Raw genomic sequence first — 26,232 nt, 5'->3', positions numbered from 1 at the left:
AAATTCAAAGTAAAAATTTTAAAAATTGTAAATTTAATTTCAAATAAAACAAAAGACACGAAAATGACAAATCATAGAAGTCAGTTATTTTTATTACATTTCACTCTTTCAATATTAGCCCCTAAACTCTATTACAACAATCTACGATATCTTTCTTCGCAAATTCAAATTCAAACTTATATATTAGATGTCTACACTTGTATATGAATATAAAAGCATGTTTTGTATTATAAAAAATCATTAACATTCTTATTTTATAAGACTATAATTTATAGTATAACTACATTAATTATATATAATATTTAAAAAGTAATATTAAATTGATTAAGATTAAAATCCCCGACTATCCGATTAATCGTTTATTTTGTAAGACTATAATTTATAGTATAACTACATTAATTATATATAATATTTAAAAAATAATATTAAATTGATTACGATTAATCACTCCGATTAATATCCGATTATTCGATTAATCGTTGGACCGTGCATTCACCTATTAAGTCCGATTCCCCTTTTTTACTGCCGTGCACGGTGAGTGTATGTTGAATATAATTATACTAGCCTTTAACCCGTGCAAAGCACGGGCGATTATAAAATTCGTAATTTGTTAATTATTATTTAAATTTTACATCATCTTATTAGTATTTTAGTATTAATGAATTAGATTTTAACCAGATTATATTTACCAACTGATTACATTTTTTGGACGACTATGAATTATACCAATATCGGTTTATTATAATATAGTATATAAATAATATATACATTATATTTAAAAGAATAATGGTGGAGTTTTTTTTATCTTGTATAACATCACAAGTGTTAGTAATTTGAACGGTATAAAACTCTTTAATATTGTAAGAGTAAGAGAAGTCTACATGTCACCCACTTGTAGTTATAAAAAAGTGACCGAACCAAAATTTTGTACGACTACAAATTAAACCTATGTTGCCTTATTATATTATTACCAATATCGGTTTATTATAATATAGTATATAAATAATATATACATTATATTTAAAAGAATAATGGTGGAGTTTTTTTTATCTTGTATAACATCACAAGTGTTAGTAATTTGAACGGTATAAAACTCTTTAATATTGTAAGAGTAAGAGAAGTCTACATGTCACCCACTTGTAGTTATAAAAAAGTGACCGAACCAAAATTTTGTACGACTACAAATTAAACCTATGTTGCCTTATTATATTATAGTATAGATACCGTCCCAATTCAAAAGCTCCAAGCCTATTCTTTCCGCCTTCGAAATAAAAACAAAAAATAAAAAAGAGGGAAGAGCTGAGCTGCAAAACCCTAGCTTAAACCCTCCTCACGACCGTTCTCATTTTTCACCTTGCTTCTGCTTCAACCACCAATCTCCGGTAACTCTCTCTCTCTCTCTCTCTCTCTCTCTCTCTCTCCTGCATTTTCTGTTGCACAAAATTGCTACCTTCTGTGTTAATTTATTGCCCCTACGATTGCATTTTATAGCATAATAACTGATACTATACTTAGTGTAGCTCTAATAGTATGTATCTACGATTTTTATGATTATTGGCGTATTTCAACTAACAGATGTTAACAATATTGCTACGATCTTATTAAATTTGATTGTGTTAATTGCTCTGTTTCGTAATCGGATGACTCAAAAACAGACTTCACTTTATGCAACTGAGCTTTCTAACTAAACAGTTTGTGGAATTTCACTCTTATATGTATATCAGCTAATATGATAGGGTTGTATTTATGCAATATTGGTTTAAATAGTTTTAAAATTTCATTCAATAAGTTAGCATGTGGGTGGAAGTTCAGTATGCAAATATCTTTCAAAAATGCTTTTAAATCTTGTTTGATTTCTTGTATAATATTTGTACAGTCCTACCTTACTCTTGTCCTGGATCAATGAACACGAATTTTGGAGCAAGTATTGACCTTGCAAGATGCAATTCGACATCGCTTAGCCTTTGTAGTCCAAACTTGGAAATATCTGTGGCGAAGTTGCATGTCCCTGTTCTCCGTTACTTCTCAAATAGGCTTTCTGCATATTCATTCGCTCCCAAAGAATCGTTGTGTAGAAGATCTAGAAAGGCTAGCACTAGAATTTTGTACTCAATCTCTAATACATATGTGGACGAGAGCAACAAAAATGAGGTGGGGCTTACTTACAAAAGTGCCGGTGTTGACATTGATGCTGGATCAGAGCTTGTAAAAAGAATCGCTAAAATGACCCCCGGGATAGGAGGATTCGGTGGACTTTATCCTTTTGGTATTTCCTTTTCCCTCTTTTTTTCTACATGGAAACTTGGCTTTGTACCTAACTTTGATAATGTTTTCAATCTTTTTGGAAGTATTTGGTATTAAAAAATATCGTTCACATCAGAACCAACCTCATTTTTTAGTGTCATATTGAAATCAACTTGTGCTTTTATGATTTTTAACTTGCAAATGGTAATATTATGCAGCTGTGTGTATAATGTGTGAACTATCATTAGTATTATTCGACAAGTATTATCTATGTTATAGGCTTAGAACTTCAAGTCTATAAATGTGCGACTCATGTGATGATAAATAGAAATGTTGGGAGAAGTTCAGGCTTACACCTGCTTGTATATATTACAAATTTGAATCGTTTTTTGTATGATTGAGTTGGGTTTCTCACTTACAAGATTGCTTACTCATACTTGTTGGCTTAAGTTGATCATATTATGTAGGTTATAACTTATACCTTTATGTGCTTGACAACTATAACAGGAAAAATCTATCACTGTAGAGAATATATTTCTAAGTAATGTGAGGCAAGTAGGTAATCAGTTTATTGCGCATGTTCTCAGCTTAGACCTATGTTACCCGGACTCGGCTGAAAGTGTCCAAACTGGATACATGTCCGAGTGTCGGACTCGGCAATATCTTGAAAATTTCACATGTTTTTGGCCTAAAGTAAGTGTCGGAGTGTCCATACCCATGTCCGAGTGTCGAGTGTCCGACACGGGTACTCGAGGCAAAATGAAGAGTCCGGGTAACATAGGCTTAGACACATAAATCTACAGTTTCCTTTTGACATGGCATAACAATTTTACTATCTCGCACTTATTGAGGTTATAATTGGTCCACGAAGTATCCGTTAATCCCAGTGTTAGCTGATTTAGCTGTATATATATAGAATCGGCACTATAAATGTTCAAGGTTTTTTGTGATGTATTAGATAAACTGTAAATTGATCATATATGAATTTTAAGAGTGTTCTTAACTTAACAAATACAACTTTGATATTATGATGTATCATATTTAAAAAATAAATTTCAAGTATAACGTGCACCTGTAAGTGCACTGGTTTGACGAGTGAAGATGTTGATTCTAGGCATGTGCAAAAAATAAAATAGAGAAAAGAGAAACAGGGTGACTACTAGACTTGGTTAAAAGTTATTCACGAATATTTGGGAGATAGACTGAATGTGTATCCAAGCCCACTGAGGACGATTTTTATTCAATTTTTTAAGTCTGGCTCATCTTAATTCTGCACCAATTTACTTTGGAAAAAAGCTGTGTCAACAATGATATGATAATGAATGTAAAATATTGATTATATACATGTATAATTACATTTTCTGTAATAAAATTACATATTTTTATTTACGGTTTATTAGGTATATAAATTTGCGCGCACATGTAATTTTTGAGAAGTACAATATACAAACTTGACAGGACAATTACACAAGTTTATTTAAAAATATTATAATTTTCTTAGAATCCCTGTTTTGTTGAGATTTCCCATGTCTGGGCCAAAGGAAAATATTGTTTTAGAGGTGATTAGTTTACCTTGTGTCAGTTTTTAGAGGTTTTGTTGTGATTTAAGTTTAAGATAAGCAGGGAGATAATCTTTTGATGCTTGCCTTGTGGCTATATATATGTGTGTTTTTGTTTGTGCAAGCAATGGTTTTGAGTATTGGAGTTCTGATTTTGATAAATCACCCCTTTTTGGAGCAGGGGATTCCTATCTTGTGGCTGGCACAGATGGTGTAGGAACCAAACTTAAGTTAGCATTTGAAACTGGAATTCATGACACTATAGGCATCGATCTGGTAAATAGCAATACTGATTCTGCATCTTTTACTGCAAAAGCTTAACTCCCTTAAAGTGTACTAATGCACTTTCATTTGGGTTGCTATGAGTGTCAATGATATTGTTACTTCTGGTGCAAAGCCATTATTTTTCCTTGATTACTATGCAACTAGTCGTCTTGATGTTGATCTTGCTGAGAAGGTAAGCAATGTGTTTGCAGTTTCGTGTCTGTCTTTGAATACATAATTTATCTTATTAATGTTTTTTTCTTGGTTATTAAGGTTATAAAAGGCATTGTTGAAGGCTGTCAGCAATCCGAGTGTGTTCTTTTAGGAGGAGAGGTATTTGTGGTTGCTCTCTAATACTTATAAATTATTTAAATGAGCAAGTCGGCTGCTTCCGCTGTACATGATTCAATGTGTTGACAGTATATCTAGTTAAAACAAATCCTGCTATGCCATTTCATTATACATTTGTTCATTTTGCGAAGGGGGGATTTGTAATGTATTAGAACCTGTACATAATACTTTATTTACGTAACATTAATTTCTGTATTTTCAAGGTTTTAATAATGTCAGTATATAATGTATGTTGCTGGCACGGTTATATGATTATGAATTTGTGGTGGGCACACTAAGAACATATTAAGTATTAAGTGGATAGAGGGAGATTATTTGACCCTTTAGATATATTTACAAGTTCTAGACAATTGCATCTTCCTGCTTGGTGCTTTATTCTGTGTTCTTTACTTGACTAAGCCTCTCTAATCACAAAAACACTGTTACTTGATGATATCAGTGAAATGGCACATATCCTATATAGAATTTCATTCGGTTGTGTGTGCATGCGAGTGTTATGTTAAGCCTGCAAATGTGAAATTTCTAGTTGAAGTTTTTTGCCCTCTAGACTGCAGAAATGCCAGATTTCTATGCCGATGGTGAGTATGACCTTAGTGGTTTTGCGGTTGGCAGCGTAAAAAAGGATTCAGTTATTAATGGAAAAAACATTGTGGATGGAGATGTGTTAATTGGCCTACCTTCTAGTGGAATTCACTCGAACGGTTTCTCTCTTGTCAGAAGGTCTTAAACTCCTTTGTAATACATGTCAAATTTTTGCATTGTGTTCGATTATTTTAGAATATCTATGTATCTGAAAATATATTGATTGTTGATTGCTTTTACTCTATTCTTTCCACTTTGCCTAATGTTTGTGGTGCATATCTGCAGGGTCCTTACTAGAAGTGGGCTCTCGTTGAAAGACAATCTTCCTGGTGAATCGGCTACACTAGCTGAAGCCTTGATGGCTCCTACTGTTATATACGTGAAGCAGGTAGAGTACATATATGTTTTGCATATGTTTGTAAATATTATTATTTACAGGTGGTTTTAGATTATAATCAAATTTGGCAAAAGCAGGTCCTTGATATAATTAGCAAGGGCGGTGTCAAAGGTATCGCCCACATCACAGGTGGTGGTTTTACGGATAATATTCCCCGGGTGTTTCCAGAAGGTCTTGGAGCTGTTATTTTTAAGGATTCTTGGGTAGTTCCTCCTATATTCAAATGGATACAAAAGGTGAGACATTTTATATGCATCTTTATCTATAATTTTGTTGCTAAAGTGCATCGTCATTTCCATCGACTATACGGAACGTCATTTGCAAATAAAAGCCTGAGTGAAGCAATTAAAATTTTGGCAAACATTGTAGTTTCAGTTTTGTCAAGCTCACTTTAAAGTTCCCACCAATAATGTCTTGCTCACGTTACTTCATAAATTTTTTCTTACCATTTTATCTCTGTTTTTTATCAACTGTAAGGCCGGAAGTGTGGAAGATGCTGAAATGAGGCGTACATTTAATATGGGAATTGGAATGGTCCTTGTCGTTAGCAAGGAGGCAGCTCTTAGACTACTGGAAGATGCACAAGCAACAAATGTAGCATATCGGATTGGTGAAGTTGTAAAGGGTGATGGAGTGAGCTATCAGTAGTATGCCTCTGATTTTTGTAACCAAGTGTTTTCATCTCCCTGGTTAGATTTTTGCAGCTACAACTGTCAAAGTACTAGCTACGTTGTGAGATGCAGTTCTAGGGGTGATCATGAAATGAATGTATTGACTAATGTTGTATCTGCAACTTACGATACAGGCATAATGAAAGAAGAAAGATATACTTAGGGATGGTGTATAACAGAAACGTCAAAATGTGTTACTTGTATTGCCGGAACTTTCATTCTTTAACTGAGTTTGTTACTTGTCAGGGAGTACTATATGCAGTTTTATGGATTATTCATTCCGGTAGTTTCGTGTTTAAAGCTGAAGGCATCCCTAATTGGGTATTTGCTTCAAGCACTTTGATGAATATCATAAAAGGTTTGTGGAACTTTTGTTATAAATGGACTGATGTTGAGAGAGTTCTCTCATGAGAAAAGCAAGTATTTTCTCTAGGCTTATTAGAGTTCCAGATTTCTGATTGTAATCCTTGCTTAACACTCGTCTTTTTTCTTTTTTTTTTTCAAATTAGACCGGTTAACAGTTACTCCCTCGGTGCCCCTCAATTTTTTCGAAGATGGGGCTAGGCACGCATTCTAATGTTCTTATTAAAATATAATTAGATAAATTATTTTAATTTTTTTTTTCTGAATAACAATTTACTATCTAAACTTTTATACAAAAAAGAAAATTTTCAAAAAAATAATGAAGCTATGTTTTATATGCGCCTTGAGAGGGACGGGAGGGAGTAATATTTAGCAGATTGGAACATCGATCTGAATTGAAAATATTAATTTTAAAAAAAGCTATTCGGAAAAACTTTCTTAATTGCAAGTTTGCTAGCTATGTAGCTGTTTCTAAAACATAATAATAATAATTAAACAATCAATATACTTATATAAAGGAGAAGCGAGGGGCGTGTAGGTGGCGCCTCTCACATCGCTATGTTCTATTTTTCTAATTTTCTGGAATTTTTGGATGAAAAATATCAAAAATTAGAACTACCTTTTTTAGTTTCGGGTATATTAGAAGTAAGTTTCAGAATCCGATTTTGTTTCAGATTATTTATGGAATATGATAGTTTGAAAGTTTTAATCCGATTTTGTTTCAGATTATTTAATTATGGGAAAGAGTATTACAAACTACCTTTTTTAGTTTCGGGTATATTAGAAGCAAGTTTCAGAATCTGATTTTGTTTCAGATTATTTATGGAATATAGCAGCTTGAAAGTTTAATCTGATTTTTTTCCAAATTATTTAATTATGGGAAAGAGTAGAACACAAGTCTATCTTCACCTATAAATACCCTATGGATTGTAGAGTTTTGGATCATTTAAACACAACCTCCTCTCTCTCAATACCACAACTCTACCTCTCTTCGGTGATAGTTCTATTGCTTGATTTCTAACTCGGTGATGCCGTTCTTCTGCAACGATAAGTGAAGGCTGTTTATATAGTATTAAAAATATAAAGGTTGTTGCAAGCAAATGTAGTTATAGATCGCTATGTGGGAGTCGACAAATTGAAACAGGGGAAAAGAATATAGTCTTGACATGATATTGATGGATGATATCAATAAATTAACTATTAGTGATGTATGTTTGTTGGTTATTGTTTTATAATATTTGTTTTGTTCATCGGACATGTTCGTTGTTAATTTTTATATGATTTATTTTGTATACAGGAAAATATGGTGGTGAAGCGAGGGGCGTGTAGGTGGCGCCTTTCACATCTCTCTGTTCTATTTTTTAATTTTTGGATGAAAAATATCAAAAATTAGAACTACCTTTTTTAGTTTCTGGTACATTAGAAGTAAGTTTCAGAATCTGATATTGTTTCTGATTATTTACGGAATATACTAGCTTGAAAGTTTTAATCTGATTATTTAATTATGGGAAAGAGTAGCACACAAGTCTCTCTGCACCTATAAATACCCCTATAATCGTAAGGTTTTGGATCATCTAAACACAAACTCCTCTCTCTCAATACTACAACCTCACGGATTTAAGTCAGATGTTTTTGTGCACAATCAATCCAAAAAAATTGGCGGAAGGTGACAATGCAAGAGCATGATTATTTTTCAAAAAAAACTAAACTAAAATTAAAATTCGTCAGGCTTTAAATTGTTAATTACATGTATAATTTTTTTTATTTTTTCACCATGAATTATAGTCCAATTTTACAATTTTATATATTAGTATTGGTATCACATCAAGATTTTTATAATACAAAATTTATTTTATCCTACAAATATTAATTTTGAATCATCAATATATTTTTTATAAATAGCCACAAAATTAATTTATTCTACAAATATTAAAATTAAATCATTAATATAATTTTTATAGGCCGCCGCAACGCGCGGGTTCTCAACTAGTTATATATAACATAATTTCATAAAAAAATAAAATATATAATTCAGATCGCTTGTCATAATAACTAATTTAAACTTTTGAGCGTTTAAGCTAACTGCCCGTTCAAGAACTACAAAATCTTGAGATAATATATTAAAGACCGGGAGCCAAAACGCGGAAGGAATGAGAATTTTACATGTGGACATATATTTCTTTTATTCTTAACAAGGATTTTGAAAACAAGTGGGAATTTTAAATAGTTTTGTACGGATACTCACTATCTCGAAGAAGAATGTTTGCACCACAAACAAACGCGAACACTTTGACCACTCAACGAAAATAACTCTGCTTCGACTTTTTTCTGTTGACCCACATGTTCAACATGCATCTTTTCACTTGATATATAAACAAACACGCCCTATCTCCCTTCATCCAAACAAGACCGTTATTTTAAGATTTTAACTTTTAAGTTGCTAGCTAGTGAGCTGGATTAGTAAGAGATGGAGCACTTCTTTGCTTATCATTCTCAACCAGCTGATTTCTCATGGCCCCAAGAGGAGGTTCTGGCCCAGCCAAGTGCTTTTGTTTCTTATACACAGCAATCAGTGAATGAAGCTCCAGCGGTTGGGAGTGGTGGTGTTAATGTGAAGAAAAGAATGAGGGAGTTCTTGATGAGGAGTATGAGTACTAGTGATCGGGAAATGTGTGATTATTCGGAGAAGGAACGGTGTCGACGACACATGCTGAGTGAGAGGATGAGGAGGGAGAAGCAGAAGAACAATTACATGCGCTTGCATGCTTTGTTGCCCTCTGGAACCAAGGTTTGTTCTTCCCTTTCATAATATTAAGCAACTTATATACCATCTCCGTCCAGCAGGTTGTTTGCATTCACTTTTTGCACGTATTTGAGACTCCTATAAAGTATATAGTTCCATAACATTTTCTAAATTAATTTTTTAAAATAAAAGTTTGAACGTCAAACTTTTATTCGGGAAAAAAAAGTTTAAGAAAATATTATGAAACTATATTTTATAATAGCCTCAAATTACGTGCCAAAAAGCAACGTAAAGAACCTACTGTGTGACAGACAGATAGAGTATACGATTATTTCTAGTGTGTGTTCATGAGCACACAATAACAATCAATTTTTAGTTAGGTGACGGATTTTTATTTGCTGTAATCTCATTAATAATGATGGAACCTGCATAAAATTCCAGACCCCATTAGTGTTGTCTATGGTACAAGTGATATGAAAATAGTGTTGTGGTCTTATAAATGTTGGCAGAGGGATAAACATTCCATAATATTAACAGCGGCTCAAGAGGTTCAAGAGTTGAAGAAATGTAGAGAAGAGCTGAGGAGACAGCAGAAAGAGATGCTGGGAGCAATAGAGGGAAGTAGAGGTGAGGAGGAATCAGAAATGGAGCAAGCTAAAATAAGAATAGATGTTGCACGTCCTTCATCTGGAGTAGATTCAATGCTGGAGGTTTTGAAGTGTTTGAAGCATACCAACTCAAATGTCAGACTCATACAATCCAAGTTCTTGCCTCAACAATTTTCTGCCGTTCTAGGAATCGAAACTAAGGTAAGAAATTTTGGAGTAGATTACAGAGTGGGTGAAGTATTTTAAAAGGGAATTCAAAAAATTGATCATTTTTGAAAATTCATAAATAAATAATCAGATTTGTTTCCGTGTCTTTTGAAAAAATGGCTCCCTTTAATTTCTCAAAATCTGATCATTTTTTAAATAAAGTTAGCAAGCACTATTCTTTTAGAACGTAAAATATAAAACTAATCATTAATTTTCAAACCGAAAAATTTGGAGGTTTCTTAAAAATTCGGTGTAAAACTTGAAGACTGCTTTATAATCTACTTCAACTTCAAAAATTCGATATCTTATTTTTGAAAAATAAATACTTATTTCTGAAAAAAAATTGCAATTAATACTGAAATTTCATCAATTGTAAATAGCTTTTAAATACTTATGTTTTAAAAAATATATAAATATTCTCTTTCCCAAAACTAGCATCGTACTTTTAAGAAAATAAGTACAGTCAAACAAAGTTAAAATATATACTTTTGTTTTAAAAATACAAATAAATTTTACTCGCCACTCTGCAAACAATACTCTTTATACTTTTTATTATTGAGAATATACAGTTGAATACAATAAAAATGCGGAAAATAAATTTTACTCGCACTCTGCAAATAATATTGTCTTTATAACTAAATAAAGACAATAAACAAACAAATTCAAAAATTAAGCACAAGCTGGGATTTGTTATATGTAGGTTGGAGCCGCGGAAGTAGAACAGGAAGTACACAGAACATTATTCCAAGTAGAGAAGAAGTTTCGCCACAGCCGCGTAGAACCTTCTCACACGCATGGGAGCTTCTTGTTTCATTCTTGAATTTAGTCTTAAACTGTCTATGCCTGTAATTAACGAAGCTTCTAATCTAGCCACACCTGCTCAATCATGTGTACTTCAAGAGCACGTGTGTAACAATAGTGTTTATTATCCGAGTAGTGTGTATTTGACATGCATAGTTTGGAAGTACTAGTCAAATCTAGTTGCCAAACGTGTGAAAATGCAGTCTTTTTGAATATCGCTTAGTAGAACCGCATGGATGAATAAATTATGGAAATCTCAAATCCGGCCTTTTGTTTACTTTCTAAAATGTTTGTAAAAGTATTTTATTTTAACGCATGGATGCATGTATATAGTGTCATTTCTTATATATGCTTTTTAAAAATAATTGATTTGTTATATATATAATTATTGTTTATTTTTGTATGGTTAATGAAAAGATCTTTTTTCATTAGAGTAATACTCACCCATCAAAGTAATAGTATTATTCATTATTGTTATAGCTGAAATATTATTATTTTATATTATAAATGAAAAGATTTTTACTTTTTTCATTAGTAGCGAAAAGAGTTTAATTTATTTAATTTACAATGATAGTAATAAATAAGATTAGAAAAGCGAAAAAAGAATGCAAGAATTCAAAAGAATTTACCTGGTTTGCTATTGGTACCACGTAATAAAACTAAAAAGGATAAAATATTATTTATTAATGTGTATTTGTTCTTTTACTCTTACTGTTTGTTATATAAAGGTTGAAAAATAAATAAATAATTAGTCGTTTTGTTTGTGGATTGCTTAACTAACTGAATACAAATATTTAGAAAATTACGTGAAGATAATGATTTCCCGAGCAATCTATCCTACATATGTGATAACTGTAACTTCACAATCAATCCTCATAATAATTTCATGAATAATGCGGTGTTATGAACATATATTTTTTGTGAGGTGAACTGATGCGATTTTCACAATCGGTCGAAACGCACCCCAACTATATACCCAACTATATACCTGTCGGACACTAGCTATATAACTGCCGGAAGTTTTCTTGATGCGAGATTTTCATATCTCCCAATATATCATAAAATTCATCTTCAATATAACCAACACAACGCCTAAATCGAGACACATCAACAAATCAAGACACTCAAACACACAAATAATAATTCAAAAAGAACGAAACGAAACAATCCAAATGGGTTATTCGTGTTTTGTGGAATAAAACTCGATTTTACTGAAGAAGAAACAAAAAAAAATGTTTGTTGATGGAAAACTAAAATAAGAGAAAAGGTGTTGTATGGACGAATCTCTTATTCAAGTTTTTGAAATATTTTGTTGCATTCTTCTCATTTATTTCCAAATACATAGTTAAGATATATATATATTATATATATATATATATATATATTAGTTTTGAAAAAAAATACAAATATGTGTCCATGTCTTTGTTTGGTACAAAGGTGCAAGAAAAAAATTACAACTCACTCATCATTTGCCGTAAACCATTTTTTGCCATTTGTACTGCCTAACCTGTTAGCTAAGAGGCTAAGAGGCAGTGATGTTTTTGATACTATTAAATCTATTTAGTAAGTAAACTGAGACACTGTGGAGATCAACGATGTAGTTGATATTTTTTATCGACTTAAGTAATGAGCTTGATAATTAATATCTTTGTATAATGTGAGGTACGACAAAGACGATCATATTGCGGAGGTGAAGATGATCATATTGTGGAGGTGGGTCTTTAATCATAATTAAGTATTGGCAAAAAAGAACCAGAAGAGAAAAGTAGGAACTTCAAGAACTACATGCCTTAAATATTGACATAGTCTCGTGATATCACCTGCGCTAATTAACCGAGAAAAGTCTAAAGAATTGAGTGTTGATTGTGTTTTTGTTGAATATCTCTGAGATATCATTATTCTCAAGTTGTACTATATAACAATATATTTTCAAGTTATATTATTGCATTGAAATCTGTAGTTTCTGAACTTATCAATATATATGTATAAAAATATTGCCAGACCTTAGAGTGACCTTATTCCAAGGGTAAATGTGGTTTGAATACAATTATGTAGGTATTAATAATGTAAATCAGGGGTTAGAAATCAATATAACCTAAATTCAGGAGCATTTCCTCATATATAAATGAGCTAAAACATAATTAAAAAAAAATATTATAGAGAAATGAAGCATATGATGAAATTGGGTCAGTTAAACGAGCCTAACTCCCTGATAGTATAATATTATTCATTTTGATCATATCTCATACGGGTTTATTTTTAGACAACTCTCAAAAAACCTCGTACTAGGGGAGTTATCTAACGGGTTATATTCTAGCTATTTGCCCGTCAACCAACCGAACCGATACGTGGCAACTTGTGTTGTGGTGTAAACACAAGAGCGAGCAGATACGACCTGCATGCATGTGCTGACGCCTGAGAATATGAGAGGGAGAAGATATATAAGCCTAGTTCAAATAATTACTAGATTACAGTGTAAATAGTGAAGACCAAGGACTGGAATGTGAAGGCGAAAATAGAACAACTAGCCATTGTTTTTAACCAGTTGAGTAGCCGAGTAGGATATATTTTATGTTATCGAAACGTCGTGACTCGTGTACACACACAAAAGTTCAAAAACCCTGCTCTATTTTTAGACTTTCTCTTATTTGATCCACATTTTCAATGTGTCATTTTCACTACCAAAGTACTTGTATATAAATACCTTCAGACAAGAATGCTCTGCAGACAAGAGAGTATTTGAAACTTACCTGGATAAAGATAGTTTAGCTGGTGAGTGTATGTTACAGAATCAACCTGATGGAGCACTTATTGGATGAATCAGATTTCACCTGGCTTCGAGAGGTCATGTTTTGGGCACAACCAAGCGCTTTTGTTAGTTATACGCAACATAAACTCGACAACACTCCAGCTTTTGAGAGTAACAATACCAACATAAAGAAAAGAATGAGAGAGTTCTTGATCAGTACTACTGTTTCTACTAGTAGTGCACAAAGAAACGAGGTTTTGGAAGAAACACGGTCTAGACAACACGTTTTGAAGGAGAGAATGAGAAGAGAGGAGCAGAGACACAATTACATGCGCTTGCATTCTATGCTGCCCTCTCGAACCAAGGTTTGTGTTTCAGTACTTTTATAACCGAATGGCAAAGTGACATGAACTAATTTAAACCATTCACGTAACAACTAATCATACACATAATCCACATCAGTATCGTACACTTGATTGATGAAACGCGGTCTACTACTAAAGCTTGTGATGAAAACTCTAGACATAAGACTATAGTGTAAGTTTTTGAGCTCTTTTCAATTGTTGGCAGACGGATAAACTTTCAATAACAGTAACAGCAGCACGAGAGGTTGAGGGATTGAAGAAGCGGAGAGAAGAGTTGAAAAGGCACAACAGTGAGATGAATAAGATGTTGAGAGCAAGAGAAGGCAGTAGTGATCAGGGATCAGAAATGGAGGAAGCAAAGATAAGAATAAATGTGGAACATCCTTCATCTGGTATTGATTCAATGCTGGAGGTTCTAAAATGTCTGAAACAGACTGATTCTAGTACCAGACTCGTCCAATCCCAGTTCTTACCTCAACAATTTTCTGCGGTGCTGGGAGTTGAAACCAAGGTAAAAATCATATTAATCCAGAATCATTTACATAAAAAAATTATTGATGAGGCTAAAATTTGGTTGATTTTTATTACATTTCTATAGATGGTTATATGGTTACATAAAATAAATAGATAGAGTAAAACCACAACTAGGTTCAAAACTATTCTAAAATATTTGGTCAAATAGTTGAGCCTGAGCTTTTCCATTTTTCCTTTTTTCAGTATCTATATCTTTAGCATTTTAGGTCTATGGAAATAATAGAAGTTAATATTAGCCGCAGCATGTAATATTAAGATATGCTATCATTTTCTAGAACATAAGTATATATATATTATAATTATAGACTATAGAATATATAATTATAGAAGTATTAGAAGAGATTTCATTGAGAAAAGTATACTTATGACAAAAAGAAAAAAGAAAGTAATATCTATAATTTTGATAAATAACAAGCTGAGTTGAATATAGGTTGGAGCAGCAGAAATAGAAAGTGCAATCCACAGAAAGCTGGTCCAAACAGAGCAGAGGTTTCGCATCAACAATAAAGAAGCTTCTTACAAGGACGGAACCTTCTAACCTTGTTTAACTGTATAATACGGTTATTAAAACCTGGTTGGAGTGACGTAAACATATAACTAACCAGGTCTACTATTTGTGTCCTCACCTATAATAGTATTATTACGAGGTGTCTGAATGTTAATGTGTAACTATGTGCTCAGTCAATTCTGTGGTATTTGGTAAAGAGTGTGAAAACGCATTTTAATAAAGCTTAGGTAAACGCCTTGCAAATAGTTGAACACGAAGAAACTAAAATTTTTGAAATGAGACTTCTAACACAGAAATATTTGAGACTTTTCCTACTCTTTCGGGAAGCTCATCAACATGAAAATGCAGTGATCCTGTACGTTGCCAGGGTGACAAAAAATAGTAAGAACTAACACGTTTGACACTCAAAACTGAAATCAACTTACCGGCGGCAGCTACCTAGCTTGTCATTGATCCAGGCTCTCTGTCAAGCTTGTCACTAATTCAGGCTCTCTATCATTAGAAATCAAGAATTATTCGCTCACCCACCGCACCGTACACTCGATTATTAGCATTCTTGGAAAACAAGGGATTGTTGTTAATAATTAGTTATGTAATTAGTTAGAACATTTTATCACTTAACTACTTTATAATGTAATAATTGTGTATCAAACAATGTAAATTGTTATGGATAATGAAGTTAGTTATTCGATCATTTGGTTTAAATATACTTTTAATTCTTGAAGTACATGCATAATATATATTTTTAATATATATATTCCGAATATCCATATTTTTTAAATTTCTCGTATTCTCGCACTGTGCACCCGTACCCCGACCCGCGCTCGTGCTTCCCAGGATACATAGGGTCTAAGATGATTTCACCATTTGGTAATCTTTGTCTATTTCTTTCCTAATGGGAACATCCACCATGGAGAATGCAACCAAAGCCAGGAAGAAACTAGCTTGTGATATTAAAGTGGCGCCGGACAAAGGAATCCAGACCCTCAGTTGAGCAAGTTTACACAATTACACTGGTTTTGCGGAATAACTAAAAAGATTTTCGGAAGGTATTCAGGAATAACTAAAAAGATTTTCAAAAGGGATTCAGGAGACGTTCAGATTTTTTACCATTAGGAAATAACTTAAAAATAATTTAAAAGGGATTCAGCAAACGTTCAGAATTCTCACCGTTTAACAGGGCTTATGCAGAGCAGACACACTCAGAATGTATAGGGGTGGGAAAAACATTCAGAATGCATTCCCGCGATTTTTTGAAAAAAAAAAAATTTATGACATAATAATTTTAATTTTTATTTCAAAAAAGCAGCAGAAACATTTAGAAGATGCTAGTAGTACTAGAAAATAAAGTAGATTTTGGCCCCAACTCCTTTGCACACAAGAGTGTTCCATATTTCACTTCTGAGGTCCTATCAAATATTCACCTTCTGTCAGCTGTGACGTGCCATTAATTTACAAAAAGTAGAGATGTGCCTTGATTTATTACAAATACCGGTATATATTACAAATTACAAATGACTCAAAATGTGATTGATGAAGAGGGTAGAATTATCAATCGAGAGGCCAAATGAAAGCTTTGTGGTGTTTTATTCATCTGCCCATCAAATTACAGGTTTCATTAGTGAGGCTCGACTATCTTTTGTGTAATATGATAAGTAACATACTCTTTTGTGTAATATGATAACATACCTCCAAATCATTTAAACATTGTAACACCAAAAAAATTGTCAAGTTAAAAGAAATAGAGTACTCCCTCCGTCCCCCTGAGTTGTATACATTGGGGGACGGGGACGCGGCACGGACTTTAATACTCCTGCAAAGTGTAGTTGTGCAATTTATTTTTAAAATTTTTCTTTTCTGAATTAAAGTTTAGATGTTATATTTTTATACAGAAAAAGAAAATCTCAAAAATAAGTTACGGAACTATATTTTATAAGAGCATTGAAATGCGTGTCGAACAGTTAAAAAGAAACGTATAGAATTAAATGGGACAGAGGGACGTATAGAATTAAATGGGACAGAGGGAGTAACATCTAACATTAACAAAGACACAGCACAAGGCAGGTTGTCTCCATTAGTTGAGTACAAATTTACTTTTCATAATAATTATGTATCCATATTAGGTCAATTTTCCAGGTGACACATTACTATGTTTTTGCATATTAGCACTTAAGCCACAACTAATGATACAAACTGATCAACTGACCAGTTCCCTATCATGGAAACAGAACAAATTTCAATATAACAATTTCCTGTTCTATCACCACAGATAACTCTTCAAATTAAACAGTTTAATCAGTCAGATCCAAACTGAAAATCCAACATAATTTCAAGAAAGTAAATAGCAAAACTCAGTAACATAGAGCATCCTTGAAATAAAATGTGCTTATCACTACAAGCAGGCAGCAAAAGATCTCACTTCAGAGGAATGAACCTAGAGGAGTGGGTGGCACCAATACCAGGTCTTCCGTGCTTAACTGGCTTGTAAGAGATGGAGAACTCAGCCAAATAATGTCCAATCATTTCAGGCTTTATCTCAATCTGGTTGAAAGTCTTGCCATTGTAAACTCCAACAACGCTTCCGATCATCTCAGGTACGATAATCATGTTACGGAGGTGAGTCTTCACAAGCTCTGGCTTCTCACCTGCTGGGGCCTCGCGTTTCTGATGGCAAGAAAACAAACAATAACTAAATCATTATTTGATGCATTCAACATATAAAACATGTACTACTACCTGTCTACCTTATTATGAAACATAAAATGTAATTGAAATATTAAAACAAAATCTCATTAAATCATCAAAAAACTGCTGATAAGAATTTTTAAGATATTAAAAGGCAAAATTGATGTATTGAAGGAACTGATATGAAACAACATGATGAGCTTCAATGACTCCTAGAAAAAAGAGTTTTCATCTTTTATGACAAACAATTAGATCAACCTACTTAATCTGATCATATCAGACAAGTAGATCAAACCTGAACAAATTAAAATTTCAAACACTAATCTTCCACTCCAAAAGAAATATTACTAGACAAAAAGTCAAATTCAAGTAATAACTTAACAAAACAATGTTTATGTAACTAAGAAAAAAAAATACACGATAAGAGTAGCACGCCTCAACCTCATAAAGAAAAAAAGCACATCATCACCTAATCCATTACAGATTGAAAGTTCTGTTAGATAATTTTCTCAAAGGCAACTTAGCAATTACAAAATAGTGCAACCAACCAACTTTTCCCACTAACCAGTGAAGATATATCATCCAAAGACCTTAAAAGATAATTTTCATTCCAAAGGAAGAAACTACATGACCAAATGAGCAATAAGAGAGATCTAACATCTAATGGTGTCAGTTATAGTTGAGTTAAGAATTAACTTCCAACCAGGTGTATCACATTTTAATATGAAGTTGGGTGTATCACGCGAACAAAACTATAAAAGCAAACTAGGAAAAATGCATTTGATAGAACATTGCAAACCTTAAATTTTAACACTTCAGCTAGCAATCCTCCTATTCCACCCACAAAAAACCATTACTAATACACAATTACATTCTCAAATTCAGATAATAACATCAGACTACATTCTACATAATTTTTTAAAGTTTTGTGCTTGCAACATAATATATAAAGAATCACCCTATACACATATTCCATAAACACATATACTAGAATAATGACAAAACTACATCCCAAAAAATAATCTCACAAATAAAAAAATCTAAAAGACGTAAAAGCATACCGCCTTGCGGAGCTTCTTAATCAAAGCCATTGGCTTCCTCTTCAAACCTCTCTGGAACCTATTATCATTCCACCAACACAAACCACAATTCAAAACAACAATTGAATAACCGAAATTGATATAAAATGCAGCGAGAGCGAGCGAGAGATGGAGAGAGGGAGTACCTTCGGCGAGCACGAGCACCGAAGAGCTTAACAAGCTCATCAGTAGACATATCAAGAAGAGCATCCAAATCGACTCCTCTGAAACTGAACTTCTTGAACGTCCTCTTCTTCGGCGCTCCCGCTGCTGTCACGTCTACTTCCACATCCGCCTATACACACACATATACATACACATACATATTTAAATCATAAAAGAGGCACAATTGAATCGATAGATACATGAGAATGTAAGGATGCAGATTTTTATTGAATGAGAAAGATGACTCACCATGGTTGCTGCTGGTGCTGCTGCTCTTGCTTGAGGAGTACAGAGGGATTGAACGGCTAGGGTTTTGAGAATGATAGATAGAGGAGCTAATGTATATCACTGTGTTTATAAATGTCAAGGCCTAGGGTTATCGAAGTTATGGGCTATCCTTTTAAGTTGGGCCTGTATTGTGTTATTTAGGCCCGGTTTATGCTAGATCCTATCTCCTATTGTCTAGCCTCTTGTTAAAATGTTACTCCCTCCGTCTCAATTTATAAATCCGATTTGAAAAAAAAAAATTATCCCAAAATACTTGTATCTCTCTCCTTTCAATACAAATTTATCTACATATTAATTATGATTTTTTTGAAACTCAACATTATTCTCATTTCTCAATGCACTAAATCCCTTGTGATTTTTTTGAAACTCAACTATATTCTCACTTATCAATGCACTAATCAATGATACATGAGATAAGATTCTATCTAACCAACTTTTTTCTTATTATGTGTTTATTCCAAAATGGACCTATAAATTGAGACGTAGGGAGTATGTCATTATATTTTATAAAAAAAATTATTGATCGAAAAGTTAAACATCAGTATATATTTTCCCTATTTTGAGATACATATGTTTTGAGATTTTGACACATATTTTAATATATAGATATGATTATCTTTATGTCTTATTCTAATATTATATAATTTCAAAAAAGTTAAATATTTTTAATCTAATTTTTTAGTAATTGATATATACTATATATCAAAATTATTTTTTATCTATAACTAAATTAAAACCATATTGGATAAATTTAAAACTAATGAACCGAAGAGAAAGACAATTTAAATGAAACAATTTTAGTTAACCCAGCCAAACGGGACGGTTCCAAAAACACGCAATCCTGTGTATCGCAGAGCGAATATTTTAATATTACTCTTTTTCTGGGTATCACTACTCTCAACTCTCTAAGTGATTATATTTTCACATGGAACAAGTGAACTGTGGCAATTGTAGAAGAGAAGAAATACATCATCCAACTGACCATCAGCAAGTTATATTAATATATAAAATCATATTTATTGCTAAAATTAAGGTTCTGTATGCTGATCATAATTGAACAAACAGATTGCCGTAAAAAAATTCATTAAGCTCAGGGTGTTCTCATCTGCGAGGGGCGCCTCTTCGCCCTCTAGCCATTCTTTGCCCTGCCCCAAATAATACTGCTTTTCCTATCACTCCTGTACGAAGTCCAAAAGCCAGAGCCACAGCTCCGCCTACAACTAACCATTTCCAGTCTATTCCATTCCGATCCCCTTGCCTCTGAACATCCATCATACCATTTATCTCTTCTGCTCCTGATACGGACTCCGAAGAATCTGAGCTCCCGTCAATTGAAATCTTTGTAGTAATTTTTGCGAGTTGTGCACTTCTGGACAGAGGTGCCTCAGATTTCCTTGCCACCTGATATGCTCTAAAGCCACTATGTAGCTTCTTGACAGTGCCCCACATCCCATGACGAACACCCAACTTTGCTACATCTTTGGGGATCCCCATATCTTCATGATGAACAAGAGTAACCTCGCAAGCAGTCAACTGTCCATCTCCCTTGCGAGATTGTACTGCACTCGGTAGATAGATGCACCAATAAGCATTCATGAGATAATTAATTATACAAATCCTCCATTTCTGCTAGTAGTTGCAACTTGTAAGAGAATACTTACCAGGCTTGATAACCCAGCTTGAGAAGTACCTATCTACACGTCGAGGTTTGTCCCGCTTCGGCAAAGCTGAATAAGGAACTGCCTGCACAACATTCACAAATTTTATTTGGCAATTGAATATTGGTGCACACACATGTTTCTAAAAAATAAAAAGGAATGGCGAATGCTGTTTAACGTTTTATAAAAGATTTAAAAAAAAAAAAAAGTAATATAGAAGTAAAACACAACTCTTCTATCAAGTCATAATGCATATATTTGAAATACATCTTCAAGTCGTTAAATAGGCCCTGTACGTGAACACAAGCCCCTACAAAATAGTAAACCCTATCCCCACAAATTCTACTGCTCCACCTAAACACTAGGATTTAACTAACTAAAACCTAAACACTGTCCACATGCTTGTATATTACATGCAACCCAATCCCGACCTCCTAAAGAGGCATGGTTTTGCAACTGTATGGTATTCAAACACAACAATATTGCAACCCAACTTTATGAGAGAAAAAATAGATGTGATGACAGAAACCCACTGCGCAAACTTAAAGAAAGATATAGATCCACATATGGAGAAGGTCATTCATAATTAAGTTGTTAAATCATATAATGGTGTTTATAAAGCTCAAATTCATAACAACATTGGCCATAACTCTGAGAATATAAGATTAAAGAGACCACACCAACAAAAGAGTTTGCTCAAAAATGTAATGGATGGTTTCATGTTTAGTCTTAACTGTATGCAAGCTTCAAGTTGGTTTTTAACATGAAAACTGATCAGAATGTCTGAAGCGGGGGTAAAAGCAAAAGAGAAATTTAAGAATAAGAGCTGAGCACCTTAGTCACGCAGTAATAGGTGTTGCCAGCTTCCCATATTCTTCTACCAATGATATATTCACGATCACTGCAAAAGAATGGAAACTGCATAGGAGAAAACACCAATTTACACACTGTTGGAACAAACAGGTATCAAGACAATATTCTACAACAAAGATGCAAGCTTAAGAAGAAACCTTTTTGATCCAGTGGACAATTGATGTCCCTGTATTAGGGCATTCATTTAACATCTTAAAGTACCCTAACATAGGATCCCATTTAGGCCGAAACTCGTCATCCCAGAAAAAATCTCTAACCAGCTCCGGAGTTGCATCCTCAAAGACAGTTCTGCTTTTGTATATGACACCAGTCTGACATGTTATAAAGCATTATCAGCTAATAATTTTCACAAATGGAAAACAACAAAATAGAACACAAATATCTGATGCACAAGCGAAATCTCAAACGAACTAATACATGCAGAGTGCAGTCAAGGTTTACTCATATAGTAAAAAAATTAGGCAACACTTGGGGTAGTCAGCTCTGACATCTTTATATATGATAAAGGAATCATAGGGCATAGAATTACGCGTAAATATCTAGATTAATTTTACATATTACTATATCTCGAAATTACTACAGTCCAATATCCATGGTATGTAAGCAACTAAGCATCTTCTTGCATCAGACTACAGTCATTATAAGTATTGAGTTCTGTATCCAAATAAACAAAACATACTTGAAGCTTTTGTTTGCGCTCTCTCCTATCCAATTGAGCTTACTAATGACCCCTAGCAAGGACGTCTTCATTAACTACTTTCTTTGTAATACTACGGCAGTGTGCACAATTATCTAACAAGTAAATACAGATACCATTACCAAGTGGCACAGGTGAAAAAGAAATCCTCTATGTTGCAAGTTGCAACTCCTGCAAGGTCTTTTATAACATCAATGTAGGATGTCCTCTTGATTCTCAATACAATTATCAAAAGAAAACCAAAATTTAATGAAATTTCACAACTGCAACTTGATGATCAAGGACTACATCCATAACACACTACCCACTTGATGCATGATAATAATTATAAGTAATAAAACAGTAATAATCTTGGGAATTCACCGTGATTGAACCCCCAAAGTCATCACTACCAAGAGTACAATAACCACATAAGAAAAATAATTGACCGCAAAGAACAATGATGTGGAAAAGTAAAGTGTGTGAAAGTATAGCCATCCAACAAGAGTATAAATAGAAGATAAAACCTTAAGTCCTTAAGAGACCAGACCCTATCACAGTCAGCATAACAAAACAAGATTCTACTATTATATAGAAGAGTCTACTAATTTTAAAAAAAAAATGTGTAATGAACTGTTATTCCTATCAAAATCATCGCATTATTTTAAATAACAGACCAAATAATCTATGATGATATAAAAGAGAGTGAATAAAAAAAATGCGCCAGAGTCCACTGATTTTGTGCATGTCTAAGCAAAAGATGCTCCCTCAAGAAAGTACGTTCACAACAACTTCAAGTTCACATTTCAAATATTCATCCCAACGCCAAAAGGTTCTCACCATATATGTCATAAGACTCATAACAAAGCACAGCTCTATCATCCAGAACATATTAAATGCCAATTCAGTAACTAGTCCATGTTCATTTTCCTATTTAAGTACATAAAATTTAAAATGTAACAAACTAATCAAAACTTTTATTACTGAGACAAACTCAAAAAGTCTTCAACACTTCCTAATTTGACACAAAGAGTCACCACATACAACACTTAAAACATTGCAAGTGAAAGCAGATAACAATGTCAAGTTCAAGTGTACCTCAGGCTCGTGGTGCCAGGCTTGATATGCCATGTTTGAGGTAGAGCGATCCATGAGATATTGCCACGGCCTATCCCATCCCTTTCCATCTAGAAGATGCAACAGGTGTTCAAGATCATTCTTCGTGACAAGATCATGTTCTTTAGTTGAGTTTCCATTGATCAGCCTTCAGATACAAAAGCAATTAGAGAAGGAACTTCTGTTTTCATCCTATATAACTTCAAGCATAGTCTCATATAGGGTTAGGGTTATTATTATCTGAACCGAAGGCTAAATAAAAGTCGCATAAAATTATACTTCTTACTACAGAGAAGTGGTCATTCAAAAATAGAGCATGCTAAAAAATTAAATAGAAGCATATAGCAGCACAATGCCAGATGCATCTGTATGCTTCTATAATAAATCCACACTCCTCTTTTATCCAGTTTGTGCAGTTTGATTAAGCAATTCAAATATTCCAGTTTGTTTTCATAACTAAAAACTCTAAAATTTAGACCAGTTATAAATTAAAGAGAACATTACTTGTTTTATTAATGCCTATAAAGGTATGAATCTTATTATTGAAACAAGATATATCTTCCAAAGAAGCACTAAGCTATGCTATGCTTCCATTTCACAGCTGCATTCAGATTGGAAGGAAGACGCTTTTCCTTGAGAGTACAGTTACCGTTCCTCAGAACATATCCTCGAGAAATTCCAGTTGGAATCCCTGCATTGATCTAGTTGCTATTTCTACAACCTGAAATAGTCTAGTCTATACTCCCTGCATATCAAATGTGTGTCATTGCTGTCATGGAATGCTAATTACGAAAACGGTAATTTGACTATTCTGTGCAATCAAAAGCGGTTCAGTTACCCAAGTTCCAGCAGTAGAGCCAAATCATCACAATTATACATTCACGGCTAGCTTATCTGACTAATCATATTGGTACCAGCAAATAATCAGATATAACCAGTCTCCAACTTCATGTTTAAAAAAATCACTTGCAGCAAAACTAAATAAGTATGCCGTAGCTGTAATTTGCAGTTTGATTAATTTACATCAATGACAAACATAAATCAGAGGACATCTATCTGACATGATATACATATGTGAAATTAGTTTGCCTCATTTAACAGAAGCAAGAAGTGAACATTAAAAAGTCACCATACATTACATGATGTAGCAGCCTGGATCAATTCCCTATTCCCCAAGCTCAGAACACATTACACCCTTGGATTACATGGAATTAAACTAGAGCAAAACAAATCAACCACTTCCGCCCCAATACTAGAGTAGTAATTCATCAAACAAACTTTATTAACTAATGCACCTAAAAATAAGTCTTTCCAGCAGGATCTACTATTTAGCAATGTCTTTTAAATTGCACTCTTCAGAAATCATTTCCTGCAACTCTATAAACGACAAGCCTACAATGCTATTAGCCTATTACAGACAGAATAAAAAACAGAGACAGTTTACGGAGTTGACAAATGACAATTAGGAATTCAATTCCTATAGCAACTTCAAATATATGTAGGAAATGCTCGACAAGATGAAGGTAGCTGGCATGAATGAATGTAATATACCTAGAACTTCATTTCTCTAAATATTAGAAATGTTATGATAGTTTCAAGCATATCATACATATATACCAAAACGTATCATGACCTACTGCCATCAATACCAAGCTCTAACTTAACTATAAGGAGGTGCAAAACCTCATCTTCTATTCATGAAATGCATTTCTATGGTATATAATGCTTGTTATCTCTATTCTGCAATCTCCCGTCTTCTGCCTAAGCATTCGGTAATTTGTCAATTGAGTACTTCTATATGCATTTTCCGTTTAATCTATTTAATGAACAGCTGAAGCATCTGAGTTGAGCAATTACGCACACACAGGCATCGCAAACAGAGACACAGAAACACACATATCTTTAACTGACTACTAAGTAAATTAGTAGTAGTCAATTAACCTGCACTGTAAAGTAAAAAGGAGCTCGACCACGAAATATTCAGACGTAACTACCTCATCCACCAATCCTAACTTCGCACGATTTGTACTAACCTAACTTCCCCCCAATTATCAACCCAAGCTAGTTCTAAACTTAAATTATCATAATTAATATAAAAAACAACAAAATGCAATAACATATGAGAAAAAAAAACATATGCACATACAACTTCATAAAAAAACAAATTAAACACCAATTCTTCGAAAAACGACACCGAAAACACGAAAGCTCACCGAATCTCACCGCCACCAGACTCCGACAAGTCGCCTAAATCCAAGCCACTATCAACTCTATTCTTAGACTCAGCCGAGCTCTTCCTCCTACTCAGCCTAAAATTAGACCACAACCGGCTCGCCACCGAAAAAGCCGATAAAGCCGTGCACGCAAGCCAAAGCCGGCGAGCTCCAAACCCGGGCGGAAAGGTCCAAACGAACCGGAGCTTGGGCCGGAGCCCTAAGAACACCAAACCGGTCCATCTAGGCCGCCACGACCAGCCAATCAGAAGGCCGATAACAACGGCCAGCCAAATCGGCACGGAGCACAACAAAATGTCGACGAATGTTTCGATGATCGAAGGCTTTTTCACGAAATCGAGAAAATCGAAGAAGAAATCCTCCATATTAAGGCGATCTATACATACATGTATACGTACAGATGGTTGTATGTATAGATGGTTGTTAGATAATTGGGATTTCTAGAGAGAGGAGGAAGAGAGAAGGGAAAGTGTAGAGAGAGAGAGATTGAGTTAATTATAGATAAAAACGGT

The 26,232-nt window shown here is 33.7% G+C and overlaps 5 protein-coding genes across 6 annotated transcripts; 3 read left to right on the top strand and 2 right to left on the bottom strand.

The window, feature by feature from the left end:
• The first annotated feature begins 1,252 nt into the window (after positions 1–1,252).
• Positions 1,253–6,355, top strand: LOC108197497 (phosphoribosylformylglycinamidine cyclo-ligase, chloroplastic). 2 transcript variants are annotated; one of them, XM_064083492.1, is made up of 9 exons: positions 1,253–1,382; positions 1,877–2,266; positions 3,985–4,081; positions 4,161–4,260; positions 4,341–4,400; positions 4,966–5,138; positions 5,286–5,388; positions 5,475–5,633; positions 5,875–6,355. In XM_064083492.1, the coding sequence occupies exons 2-9, from the start codon at positions 1,903–1,905 to the stop codon at positions 6,043–6,045; spliced, it is 1,227 nt and encodes a 408-aa protein (XP_063939562.1). In that variant the 5' UTR covers positions 1,253–1,382; positions 1,877–1,902; the 3' UTR covers positions 6,046–6,355. The 2 variants fall into 2 exon arrangements, with proteins under 2 accessions (XP_063939562.1, XP_017220625.1); XM_017365136.2 differs by lacking the exon at positions 4,161–4,260 and having other exon boundaries at positions 3,985–4,079.
• A 2,473-nt stretch (positions 6,356–8,828) lies between these two features.
• LOC108198646 (transcription factor bHLH92) lies at positions 8,829–11,067 on the top strand. Its single transcript, XM_017366419.2, has 3 exons — positions 8,829–9,219; positions 9,684–9,983; positions 10,690–11,067. Exons 1-3 carry the CDS (start codon positions 8,899–8,901, stop codon positions 10,807–10,809), a joined length of 741 nt encoding a protein of 246 aa, XP_017221908.1. The 5' UTR covers positions 8,829–8,898; the 3' UTR covers positions 10,810–11,067.
• Positions 11,068–13,557: 2,490 nt separating this feature from the next.
• Positions 13,558–14,626, top strand: LOC108198439 (transcription factor bHLH92). Its single transcript, XM_017366194.2, has 2 exons — positions 13,558–13,904; positions 14,110–14,626. Exons 1-2 carry the CDS (start codon positions 13,590–13,592, stop codon positions 14,500–14,502), a joined length of 708 nt encoding a protein of 235 aa, XP_017221683.2. The 5' UTR covers positions 13,558–13,589; the 3' UTR covers positions 14,503–14,626.
• Positions 14,627–17,162: 2,536 nt separating this feature from the next.
• On the bottom strand, positions 17,163–19,266 carry LOC108197142 (small ribosomal subunit protein uS19x). Its single transcript, XM_017364657.2, has 4 exons — positions 19,125–19,266; positions 18,857–19,005; positions 18,693–18,750; positions 17,163–17,610 (listed from the first exon to the last, which is right to left on the bottom strand). Exons 1-4 carry the CDS (start codon positions 19,125–19,127, stop codon positions 17,362–17,364), a joined length of 459 nt encoding a protein of 152 aa, XP_017220146.1. The 5' UTR covers positions 19,128–19,266; the 3' UTR covers positions 17,163–17,361.
• Positions 19,267–20,128: 862 nt separating this feature from the next.
• Positions 20,129–26,232, bottom strand: LOC108199719 (uncharacterized). The gene is made up of 6 exons (XM_017367662.2): positions 25,700–26,232; positions 23,469–23,634; positions 21,832–22,005; positions 21,656–21,739; positions 20,825–20,906; positions 20,129–20,722 (listed from the first exon to the last, which is right to left on the bottom strand). Exons 1-6 carry the CDS (start codon positions 26,083–26,085, stop codon positions 20,265–20,267), a joined length of 1,350 nt encoding a protein of 449 aa, XP_017223151.2. The 5' UTR covers positions 26,086–26,232; the 3' UTR covers positions 20,129–20,264.

Source organism: Daucus carota, chromosome 8 (assembly GCF_001625215.2).
Source record: "Daucus carota subsp. sativus chromosome 8, DH1 v3.0, whole genome shotgun sequence".
Classification (NCBI taxonomy): domain Eukaryota; kingdom Viridiplantae; phylum Streptophyta; class Magnoliopsida; order Apiales; family Apiaceae; genus Daucus; species Daucus carota.
The sequence above is the reverse complement of the archived record's forward strand: the minus strand, read 5'-3'. Positions and strand labels throughout refer to the sequence as shown.